The 11256-nt window shown below is 43.5% G+C and overlaps 7 protein-coding genes across 7 annotated transcripts; 3 read left to right on the top strand and 4 right to left on the bottom strand.

Annotated features, from left to right (window-relative positions):
- Positions 1 to 102: 102 nt before the first annotated feature.
- On the bottom strand, positions 103 to 1010 carry LOC129797190 (60S ribosomal protein L32). Its single transcript, XM_055839538.1, has 3 exons — positions 898 to 1010; positions 573 to 670; positions 103 to 480 (listed from the first exon to the last, which is right to left on the bottom strand). The coding sequence occupies exons 2-3, from the start codon at positions 663 to 665 to the stop codon at positions 169 to 171; spliced, it is 405 nt and encodes a 134-aa protein (XP_055695513.1). The 5' UTR covers positions 666 to 670; positions 898 to 1010; the 3' UTR covers positions 103 to 168.
- A 733-nt stretch (positions 1011 to 1743) lies between these two features.
- LOC129797180 (small G protein signaling modulator 3 homolog) lies at positions 1744 to 4706 on the top strand. The gene is made up of 4 exons (XM_055839526.1): positions 1744 to 1934; positions 2007 to 2162; positions 2276 to 3381; positions 3445 to 4706. The coding sequence occupies exons 1-4, from the start codon at positions 1866 to 1868 to the stop codon at positions 4502 to 4504; spliced, it is 2391 nt and encodes a 796-aa protein (XP_055695501.1). The 5' UTR covers positions 1744 to 1865; the 3' UTR covers positions 4505 to 4706.
- On the bottom strand, positions 4643 to 5551 carry LOC129797185 (DNA-directed RNA polymerase II subunit RPB7). Its single transcript, XM_055839531.1, has 4 exons — positions 5440 to 5551; positions 5052 to 5372; positions 4841 to 4978; positions 4643 to 4774 (listed from the first exon to the last, which is right to left on the bottom strand). The coding sequence occupies exons 1-4, from the start codon at positions 5449 to 5451 to the stop codon at positions 4724 to 4726; spliced, it is 522 nt and encodes a 173-aa protein (XP_055695506.1). The 5' UTR covers positions 5452 to 5551; the 3' UTR covers positions 4643 to 4723.
- Positions 5552 to 5576: 25 nt separating this feature from the next.
- LOC129797181 (cullin-5) lies at positions 5577 to 8717 on the top strand. The gene is made up of 4 exons (XM_055839527.1): positions 5577 to 5794; positions 5893 to 7750; positions 7815 to 7990; positions 8056 to 8717. The coding sequence occupies exons 1-4, from the start codon at positions 5786 to 5788 to the stop codon at positions 8341 to 8343; spliced, it is 2331 nt and encodes a 776-aa protein (XP_055695502.1). The 5' UTR covers positions 5577 to 5785; the 3' UTR covers positions 8344 to 8717.
- LOC129797184 (COMM domain-containing protein 2) lies at positions 8709 to 9584 on the bottom strand. Its single transcript, XM_055839530.1, has 3 exons — positions 9351 to 9584; positions 9208 to 9290; positions 8709 to 9149 (listed from the first exon to the last, which is right to left on the bottom strand). Exons 1-3 carry the CDS (start codon positions 9493 to 9495, stop codon positions 8727 to 8729), a joined length of 651 nt encoding a protein of 216 aa, XP_055695505.1. The 5' UTR covers positions 9496 to 9584; the 3' UTR covers positions 8709 to 8726.
- LOC129797182 (uncharacterized) lies at positions 9570 to 10512 on the top strand. The gene is made up of 2 exons (XM_055839528.1): positions 9570 to 9756; positions 9826 to 10512. The coding sequence occupies exons 1-2, from the start codon at positions 9665 to 9667 to the stop codon at positions 10427 to 10429; spliced, it is 696 nt and encodes a 231-aa protein (XP_055695503.1). The 5' UTR covers positions 9570 to 9664; the 3' UTR covers positions 10430 to 10512.
- LOC129797183 (DNA replication complex GINS protein SLD5) lies at positions 10495 to 11241 on the bottom strand. The gene has a single exon (XM_055839529.1). The coding sequence runs from the start codon at positions 11160 to 11162 to the stop codon at positions 10503 to 10505; it is 660 nt and encodes a 219-aa protein (XP_055695504.1). The 5' UTR covers positions 11163 to 11241; the 3' UTR covers positions 10495 to 10502.
- Between the last annotated feature and the right edge of the window lie 15 nt (positions 11242 to 11256).

Here is an 11256-nt window from a genome sequence, read left to right as displayed (position 1 = left end):
TTCCGTGATCTTTCCTTCTAGTTTAGAGGATCCTCCGGACAGATGCTCTGCTGGAGAACCTTGAATATTTCATTTTCCGGGAAGAAAAAGTAAAAAGTTCTATTTTTATTTTTTGTTACCATTTATTGGCATTTTTCCTTTTTCATGAGGAAAACAAAAACCATTAGCTTATTCATTCTCCTGCGATCGAAGTCTGCCGTTGGGATTTGTAACGCGAATTGAGAGTTGCTTAGCTCTCTCGACGATGGATCGTCGCTTCTTTGAGGACACACCGTGGGCGATCTCAGCACAGTATACGCGATTTTGCATCATGAGCACTTCCAGTTCACGCACATTGTGCACGAGGAACTTCTTGAAGCCCGTGGGGAGCATGTGGCGTGTCTTGGAGTTGGATCCGTAACCAATGTTGGGCATGAGGAATTGTCCCTTGAAGCGACGACGGACACGGTTATCGATACCCTTGGGTTTCCTCCATTTTTGCTGGAAAAGACAAAAAGGATTGATTGAGTTTCAATAAACTATGCAGGGCGTGTAAGCCATGCGGGGGAGGACAACGGAAGCAATCTTTTTACCTTTAGCTTGGCATATCGATCCGATTGGTGCCGGATGAAACGCTTCGTGCGTTTCTTCACAATTTTAGGTCTGTATGCTGGTCGAATGGTCATCTTGGCTGAAATTAAGGATAAAATGGAGATGATTAGTTGGGAAGGATTTGCAAGAGATATCTCCAAAAACAAATCACACCATAACCCCAAACATTTCACATTTCTCAAACATAGCATAAAATAATGCTTCTCCTTCGGATTTTCACAAATCTCTCACTCCATTTGAATGTTCTGATAACTAAACTATATCGCTAAACATTATTTAATGCTTAAAAGTAGGAATTTTACTTACATTTTGAGGAAAACTATCAGAAAAATCCACGTTTTCTGACAACACCGAATAAAAAGACAGAAACCGGAAGTTCACCACCAGAGCTTGAAGTTTCTAGTTGAACATGTTTCAACGATGTTTCCTCATGTTCCTCATTAATGTTTCACACATCTAAAAACTTCAGTATGGTGCTTAACTGAACGAGATAGCATGAGAAAAATACTTTCCTCTCACTCTGGCATTTTCTGGTGGGGGGAGTGTGGAACGTGTGGAATTTACCACTACATGCGCATGCTGTGTGGAACATGTGGAAAAACATTTTTAAAAATTAATTTTTCCAGGAAAAACGCATTTTTGGGGCGCCAAAAGTTGGCGGGTGGCTCAGGGGGGCCCAAGGTACGTTCAGTAAAAATTTGGTGGCGCAACTCCCCGGATTTTTTTGGGGAATTTGCACGACTTTTTCTGGCGCGGATTTTGAGAGTTTTGAACTGGAGATGCCAATCGACGCGGCGTCGCTTCCTGGTCTCAAAAAACGCAATTTCGCTGGGAAATTCGGCGGAAAACGCGAGAAAAATGCGAAAAACTAATTGTGGGAGGGAGACAGTATCAGTGACGTATACCGTCTCATTTTCTCCTCAACCACAGTGCTAAAAAGTAGCTGGTGGTGGCTTTTGGAACTACATTTAGGGCGCCAATTTCAAAAAATAGTCAAAAAAGCATGAAATTTATATGGGGGCGCTACGAAAGGGGGCTCTGGGGGAAAAATGAATATCGTTGGTGATAATTGCCTGGTGCCAGTAGTCTCTGTATCAAATCTCATCGCGATTGGACAAACGGTGTAGAAATGCATAGTTGAAAAGACACGAAACATCTCTAAAAACTTCAGTTTGGTGTTTATATTGTGGGAGTCGTGAGACTTTTTCTCTTCTGTCCAGAAAGATTCCAGTTGTTTGAGCTTCTGGACCAGAATCGGGCCAAGTTGGTGTAAAATGGAGATGGCAAAATCACTCTTTGGCACGCGAGACCACGAGGGATATGTGAGCAGGGAGGAACATATCGTGAGTCAATGCAAAAATGAAGTTTTTTTTTGGGCCACTCAGCAAAACAATGCCCATTGTTGTTTTCTGCAGAAGAAACTCGATACAGCTGCTTCGGAGGATGATGCTGAATTGGCAGAAGCCACGGAGTCACTCCATTTGGTTCGCCCAAGTCCCGGAGGTCCATTTTCTGCACTCACCCCCTCAATGTGGCCCCAAGACATTCTCACAAAACTCGGTCAGCCTGAGGTGAGTGGGTGTCACGATGTTATCAGGGTGGCATTGTTATTTATAGACTCCCTGCGGGCTAATCGATTTGATAAGAAAGACAGTGATTAACGCTTTACTATTTCCATCGACAGAGCGACAACGACCAGGGTGACTATCGATTTGATGAGTTTGGCTTTCGCGTGGAAGAGGAAGATGGTCCGGAACAGAGCTCAAATAAATTGCTCAGCATTCCATTTATTGAGGACGATAAGCATCGGCTGCAGTGGATTGCCCATTTGGAATTTTCTCACCACAAAGAAGCAACTGAACTCACTTGGGACACTGTGGATGTTGTCCTGCCACGCACTGAGAAGCTGCGGAATATGGTACGTGCAGGGATTCCGCATTCTCTGCGGCCACAGATGTGGATGCGCTTGTCGGGAGCACTGCAGAAGAAGCTAAAGACCGAAACGAGTTACCAAGAAATTGTCAAAGTGTCCAGCAATGATGCCCTCATGACATCGAAGCAAATTGAGAAGGACTTACTTCGGATAATGCCTACCAATGTGTGCTTCAGCTCACCATCTGGAACGGGGATTCCACGTCTTAGGCGTGTACTTCGGGGTATTGCATGGCTCTATCCGGATATTGGCTATTGCCAGGGAACGGGTGTCATTGCAGCATCACTCTTACTCTTTATGGAAGAGGAAGATGCTTTCTGGATGATGGCAACGATTGTTGAGGACCTCCTCCCAGCTTCATACTACTCCTCAACATTGCTGGGCATTCAGGCTGATCAGAGGGTCATGCAAACGCTAATTGGGAATTATCTCAGCACTGTCGATGATACCCTAAAAAGTCACGACATTGAACTTTCCCTAATCACACTCCATTGGTTCCTCACCATCTTCGCCAGTGTGGTCCACATGAAGATTCTTCTGCGTGTGTGGGATTGGTTCTTCTACGATGGGTCCATTGTTCTATTCCAGCTCACCCTCGGGATGCTCAAGATTAAGGAACCCAACCTCAAGGATCTCGAGAATTCTGCCCAAATCTTTAATTCTCTGAGTGACATTCCTGGGGATATTGATGATGTTGAGAATCTCTTTGCAATTTCCATGGAGGTAGGAGGATCACTTAGCCAGACTGTCATTGATACCCACAGAAGACGGCACTTGGCCTACCTCATGGCTGACCAGGGAACACTCGTGGGGAACCCTGAAGCTTCGCCAAACCTTCCAAAGCAGCAATTAGTCAAGTGAGTTAACTTTAATCTCTTATTTGATAAAGTATTTGTACAAATAAAAGGAAATATTTTCAGGAGACAAGTAAAGAAGAACAAATCGGTCATTCAGACTCTGCTGTTTGGCACGGAAAACGGAGATGAGGATCTCAAATCGAAGAATATCAAGCAAACGGAGATTCTTGTGGATTTACGAGAGGCTATTCTCAAGGTGGCTCGTCACTTTTTGACCATTGAACCCAAACTGCAGGCACACATCAAGCTCGTGGCTGACTACACGATGGACAGTCACGCCAAGGATCATGAGGATTACATCAATGTGTCACGGAATCGGAAACGACGTGCTAAGGCTCTGCATGACTTTGAGCGGCATGACGACGATGAATTGGGTTTTCGGCGCAATGACATTATAACCATTGTGAGTCAGAAGGATGAACACTGCTGGGTGGGAGAACTCAATGGGCTTCGAGGGTGGTTCCCGGCCAAATTCGTTGAGCTTCTCGATGAAAGAAGCAAACAGTACAGCTCTGCAGGTGACGATGCCATCTCCGAGACTGTTACGGATCTCGTGAGGGGTACCTTTGCTCCTACGATAAAACAAGTGCTGGAACATGGGATGAAGCGGCCATCATTTCTCGGTGGTCCCTGCCATCCGTGGCTTTTCATTGAGGAAGCAGCAACGCGTGAGGTTGAGAAGGATTTTGATTCGGTGTACAGTCGCCTGGTGCTCTGTAAGACATACCGCTTGGATGAGGATGGGAAAGTGCTCACACCTGAAGAATTGCTCTACAGATCCGTCCAGTCAATCAATCAGAGTCACGACAATGCCCATGCACAGATGGACGTGAAACTTCGTTCGCTCGTTTGCCTCGGACTCAATGAGCAAGTTCTCCATCTCTGGCTCGAGGTTCTCTGTAGCTGCGTGGAGATTGTGCAGAAATGGTACTACCCGTGGAGTTTTATTTTCTCACCCGGATGGGTACAGATCAAGTGTGAGGTGCGCATCCTCTCGCAGTTTGCCTTCAATCTCAATCCAGACTGGGAATTGCCAGCCAAAAAGGGTGTTCAGAGTCAACCGTTGAAGGATGGCGTTCGTGATATGCTTGTTAAGCATCATCTCTTCTCTTGGGACCTATAGGAATGTGCAGATATCTATTTCTTTTTGTTGCATTTCTTTCGCAGCATTTTTAAGTGCGCCATTCTATTCCAATGCAGCTCATCTAAAGATCTTATTTACACGAGAAATCATGCTATATTTTATGAAGAAAACAAAATGTAATTGTAAATTGTAATTAATTTATTATTATAATCAGTATAGTATGTAAATCTTAAGTGAAAAATACCCCCAGGGAATGTTCTAGCTGCAAACTAGCCCAAGGTAGTCGTCCATCAGGGTGCCGATTGCAAACTAAATGGGGGAAATTTTTCATTTTTTTATAAAATGAATTTTATTAGCTGAAAAACTTATACTCACAATGCCTGTGGCATCTACTCGAGTCCCCACAATTTTGAGTCGGATCTTGTCTTCAGCCGCAATGACCACGTCTTCATCTTTGGACTTGTAGCAAGGTGGATTTCCGTTGGGACAAAACTGCATATCAGCAGGTATTGACTGAAATCATCCCCCGAATTAAAAAAAGAAACCAAATCAGAGCACAAAACATAATACTAATTATTTTTCTTACATGATGAGAGATGAAGCAGGAAAGGGGTCCAATCTCAGCAAACATCCCCACTTTGTTAACCTGCGTCACAACGGCGTCCAAAACTTCCCCCTTGAATGGCCGAAAGACAATTGCCTTATACTTTACCGGGTACACTACAAATCCCTGCCCGGGTTGAATTATTCCCGATCCAATGTTGTCTATCGTAGTCACGGCAATTACAAATCCATACTTTCCGGTACACGTTCCCTCGACTTCCGTGTAAAGCTTCTGCTTCACCGTCTCCAGAAGCTGCGGCCCAAAATACCGCGGATGCAGGAGAATCTCATGTTCCAGTGAAATCTACAGTGAAATGGATTACCTTAGCATCTTCCCATGAGATTGGGATGTAAAACAACATTTTACTTACGTGATAAAACATTTTTCTCTACAATTTTTGTACAAAAATACGAAAAACACGGTGATTGTTTACTTTTTCCCACAAAGCTTGAACGCGCCGAGCCGAAGCCGCATTTTATAGTTCGGAAAACTTCGGATGAGCAGATGTGTCAGATGCTCGGGAAAAGTTGTCAGTTGGTCTCACTTTTTACGGAAAAATGCCAAAATCCTTGCAAATTATTTAGAGTTTCTCCGCAAGATAAATAAGATTGTGGGAGTTTTGATTAAGTTAAAAATATAGTGGCGTTACTTGCATTTTGGTGTCACAAATATCTATCATCTAATGGTGGTGCAACCCAGCTTCCCAGGAATTTACAATGTTGAAGGTGAGTGACATTGAAGGGTGTGCAATGCCGCTGCCCTGAAAACTTTCTCCAAATTCGTGCATTTTTCCTCACACAATATGCATGGTATGTTTGTGCAGGGCAAAGGGGATCAGCAGACATTCGACGGCTCATGGCCAGAGATGCGTCCCATAATACTGAAAGTACTAAAGCAGGAAGCTGTGACGCATCATGAATGGCAGGATATATTCTATTTGATCCACTTGGTGTGCCTGTGGGACGAGAAGGGTGCCACAAAGATCTACGAATGCCTTCAAGAAGACATTGTGTCGTTTATCAAGCAAGCCCAGGCACGGGTGCTGGCTCATCGGGAGGAACAGGCCCTCCTGAAGGCCTACATTGTGGAATGGAGGAAATTTTTCACACAAAGTGAATACCTTCCGATGCCATTTCGAACACTCGAAAGTGTCCTCCAGGGGAAGAGTTCATCATCAAATCACAACTCTGGCAGTGGATCCCAGAAAAAGTCCTCCATTGACGACAGTATTGTGCGCAAATTGATGCTGGATTCGTGGAATCAGAGTATCTTCATCAACATCAAGCATCGCCTCCAGGATTCAGCAATGAAGTTGGTGCATGCTGAACGCAATGGGGATGCCTTCGATTCGCAGCTGGTGATTGGTGTGCGTGAGAGCTACGTGAATCTCTGTAGCAATCCTGAGGATCAACTCGAAATCTACAGGGACAACTTCGAGGCGGCATACCTCCAGGCAACCACAACATTCTACACCCTCAAGGCGAGTGAGCAGCTTCAAGCTAATGGAGTGCAATCATTCATGCGGTATGCAGATACAAAGCTACGTGAGGAGGAAGCCCGCGCAAAGAGATACCTGGAACCGAGTAGCTTCAATGCTCTCACACAATGCTGTGTCTCCGTGTTGATTTGTGATCACTTACCCACACTTTTAGCTGAATGTGCTCCATTGATTAAGGCAGGAGAGACAGAACGGTTGCAGTTGATGTTTCGTCTTCTGGACAGGGTACCAGGTGGTGTGGAACCTATGCTGCGTGACTTAGAGAATCACATTGTATCCGCGGGATTGGCGGATATGGTGGCGGCAGCTGATATAATAACTCAGGACTCTGAGAAGTACGTTGAGCGTCTTTTGGAGCTTTTCCGGCGCTTCAGCAATCTCGTGCGAGAAGCTGTAAATGACGATCCGCGCTTCCTTACGGCACGCGATAAAGCTTTCAAGACCGTGGTCAATGATACGACAGTATTCAAACTTGAACTGCCCACAGCCACCACGGCACGTGGCACCAAAGTCACAGCGCCGGAGAGTAAGTGCCCCGAACTCTTGGCTAACTATTGTGATATGCTGCTGCGAAGGACGCCACTCAGTAAGCGTCTCACGAGTGATCAGATTGAATCTCGCCTGAGGGATGTTCTGCTCGTGCTCAAGTACGTTAGCAATAAGGATGTCTTTATGCGGTACCACAAAGCCCATCTGACGCGACGTCTAATCCTCGATTCAAGTGCAGATAGTGAGAAGGAGGAGGATATGGTTGAGTGGTTGCGTGAAGTTGGTATGCCGGCGGACTATGTGAACAAATTGGCGAGAATGTTTCAGGATATTAAAGTTAGTGAGGATCTCAATGCACAATTTCGTTCATCCACAACCCGACATGATGCCATCAACATAAAAATTCTCAATGCTGGTGCCTGGGCAAGGGGTTCCGAAAGGGTATCCGTGAGCCTTCCCGTCGAACTGGAGGACTACATTCCCGAAGTGGAGGAGTTCTACAAGAAGAAACATTCCGGCAGGAAGCTCCAGTGGTACCATCATATGAGCAATGGTACCATTACGTTTGCCAATGACGTTGGACGCTTCGATCTGGATGTTACCACATTTCAAATGGCCGTTCTATTTGCTTGGAATCAGCGTCCATTTGAAAAGGTGTCGTATGAGAACTTAAGATTAGCCACAGAGCTTCCAGGTGATGATGAGGAATATTTCAAATCTTCAGCAAATACTAAACATTTTTTTTTCTTTTTACACAGATCCGGAACTGAGACGTACTTTGTGGTCGTTGGTAGCTTTCCCAAAGCTGAAACGTCAGTTACTTCTGCACGAACCGGCTGTGACTGCGCCCAAAGACTTCACCGAAAATACTCTCTTCTGGGTAAATCAGGAGTTTGCTCTGATAAAGAATAACCGGCCACAGCGGCGAGGAAAGGTAAGAAAATCTCAATTTTTTTTCGGAATTATTCACATAATTCTCGTTTTATTCTTTCCTTTCAGATAAATATGATTGGTCGTCTGCAATTGAGCACAGAGAGATCTCAGCAGGAGGATAACCAATCGATAGTGCAATTGCGAATATTGCGCACCCAGGAAGCAATTATAAAGATAATGAAGATGCGAAAGAGACTCAACAATGCAGCTCTCCAGGCGGAACTTATTGATATTCTCAAAAATATGTTTTTACCGTCAAAGAAGATGATTAAGGAGCAACTAGAGTGGTTGATTGAGCACAAGTACATGAGACGGGATGACGATGACATCAACACATTCATTTACATGGCCTAAAGGGCACTGCTGAACCCCTCCCCCTTCCCTAGATAAAGGATGACAAAGGATTCACCAAACACATTTAACCTGTCCTTCCTCATTACCTACATTGCTATCAGCTCTAACAAAATTTCTTTCTCCCGCGTTAGCTGCTGGCTATTTTTGGAAGTTTTATTCCTGGCTTCCGGATTAGTGTTTCTGCCTGCCCACGAGATATGCTTTTATATTTAGCTCCTCGCGAGTCAATCCTTTAGTCTCCCCAGCCCCCATCGTCCTCCCATAACTCAATTATATATACATACAATTCAATTGTAAATATTGTAATGCAGTTGGACAATTTTAAATCTATATAGAACTCTGAAGGTGTAATAATAAATTGCGTATAACTTGAATATCATCTTCTATTGCTGCTGGAATGCTTTCACAAAGTTCCTGGTTCTGTGTGTTTTCGATTGCTGAAGAGCATTTTCCAGGGTGGCAATGATGTGGGTGAGATTGCAAGGATCTGTACTCACCACAATTTGCTTCCGACTCGAGGACGTGTCAGTAGTGTCGTAAATTCTGTCCTTGTGCTCATTAATTGTTTCACGATCTAGATGGAACTTCATCGTGATCTGTGGTGTGGCTTGTGAGAGATTCGATCTACTGGCCACACGTGCATCCAGGCGCCATTCAAGATCCCGAAATCGGTAGTCGTGCCTCTGTCGACTCTGCAGCAGACTACGCACGTATTCGTTTTTGTTGGTAACAAATTGCCAGAGAATCGCAATTTGTTCTGAAGAAAATTTGAGGCTTGATAATTCCTGAAAATCAGCCTCAGTGACCTAAATTAGATAAGAATCTTCAATTTTGAAGATGAATTAAAAATTGAAGTGGTTTTACATTGAAAGCCGCACAGTCAATGAGCAGGGAAAGCAGGCATTCTACGGTTGATCCTACATCTTCCTGGACGACGTTGAGTTTTTCTGCAATACGGAATCTTTTAATTTCATGATTTATTAGCAAAAAAAAAGCTTCTTTCTTACGTGCAGCAATGGAATACTTCTTCTCGTTTGGTCCATTGGCCAGGTAATCCAATGCCAGCTTACAGAAATCAACGATAACTTCTGGAGGCTGCTGTGAGAGGAAAAGCAGCCGATCTTTCTGAGAATTCTTTATAAAAAATAACATTTTTGAGGAATTTTTTATAAAAGTTTATTTTTGTTTTCCAATCTGGTTTCAGATGTTTCAGAATTACGCATTCTTGAAACATGTGTTTCAATAACATTACTTCCGCTTCAACAAAATCAGCAATTTTTGTTTATCACCGGAATTAATTTTGTGATTTTTACCAGAAAAAATGGAAGTGGATTTTGGAGAAATCTTAGAGCCAGTGTCTCGAGCTTTCTGGGATGACTACGACGATCTCAATGACAATGAAGAATTTAAAAGGTAAGAGAAAATAATCTAATGATTTCAGGGACTTTAGGACTCAGTTCCTCCGTCTTTTATCCTTTTTAGTCCAGAATGGAATGCAGAAGCAAAAGATGTGGTTTGTCCTGCAAACACAAATTCCTTTATTGTTCTTGAGGGAGATAAAATTGAAGAGTTGATGAAGCTGCTAATTCTCAAAGACAGAAATCCCATTGCTAAACTAAAATCAGGAAAAGTCTCTCTGTACCATCTTCCAAATGAGAAGACTGTGGTTTGTCTATCTGAGGAGAAAAACCTCAATTACTATGGGCCAATAACTGAATTGTTGAAGCCATTCCTTGAGAAGATTCCTCAGGTATGCAGTATTTCCATTCAGCCAAGCTCTCTTCACAAAGGTCCCAGGGAAGTGGATACTGATAAAGTATCATTTATTCGTGGCATTGATTCCCACCTGGCGGAGATTACACCCTTGAAGGAACCGAATTTTATAACTGGAATCTGTGCTGGAGTTGCATCTTGGCGGAAGTTCAACAATCTCCCAACTCCTTGCTATGTTGTCTACGTTGAGGCTCTCCGATTGGATTCCCAAACAATTGAACCTCTTGTACATGTTCTCAGCAAAATTGGGCTTTCCTGCCAAGACATCCGTAATGTTAACATCAAAGCATCCGAATCCAATCTGTACATGTAAATTGATCATTGCTTCGCTACCTCCTCAATAAAAAAAATAAAAAAGAAGAAATAAAACTACATGAATAAAAATTTTAAATCAAATCTACTTTTCCTTTCATTACGAGTTCTTCAATTAATTTATATATTACAATATGTTGAGATCCCGACTCCAGGTCAACTTCTTCTTCATCATCCCGTACAACTACCCCGTCAACATTTTCATTTGCTCTGATAAAGACATGGCTATCCACATTGGGCTGTACAATTCTTTTCCGGGGATCATCCGGAAAGCTACGCGGAAGGTGTCGCAGAACTAGCTGCTGAAAATGTGTTTCCACATTACTAAGGTACTCCCTTGCAAAGGCAGCTTCTTCATCGGAGAGTCGTTTATCCCGCAAACTCCTGGATTCCTCATCGTTGATGATTGCCTGAGTGAAGTTCTCAATTTTGCTGAGTCGGCAACGCAGGTAACTTGCAATGAGATAGCGTATCCTCTCCAATTCCATTCTATGTGCCACAGAACGGAAATCATTCTTGTCCAATTGTTTTGTACTCTCCTCCATGTAGGACAGCTGGCCCATCATTAAATCCAGCATTTCTGTCTGCTGGGGTAGAATGTCCGGAGCAAGTTTTTCATTTTGCCATGCCTTCTCTAAGATTTCCAACACTTTTTGAGCTGTTATTGGTTCCTCTTCCTCATTGCTGTCGTATCCATTTGTCACTAATTCCTCGGTATCTCCGGTATCTCCCATTTATCACGATTTTTGGGATGTTTTCTAAAAAAAAGGCGCGAACAAAACAAAAGCTTATTTTGGTGTCACCTAAATCAGCATATGCTGTATGTGC

The sequence above is a fragment of the Lutzomyia longipalpis genome, chromosome 1, assembly GCF_024334085.1.
Source record: "Lutzomyia longipalpis isolate SR_M1_2022 chromosome 1, ASM2433408v1".
Classification (NCBI taxonomy): domain Eukaryota; kingdom Metazoa; phylum Arthropoda; class Insecta; order Diptera; family Psychodidae; genus Lutzomyia; species Lutzomyia longipalpis.
The sequence above is the reverse complement of the archived record's forward strand: the minus strand, read 5'-3'. Positions and strand labels throughout refer to the sequence as shown.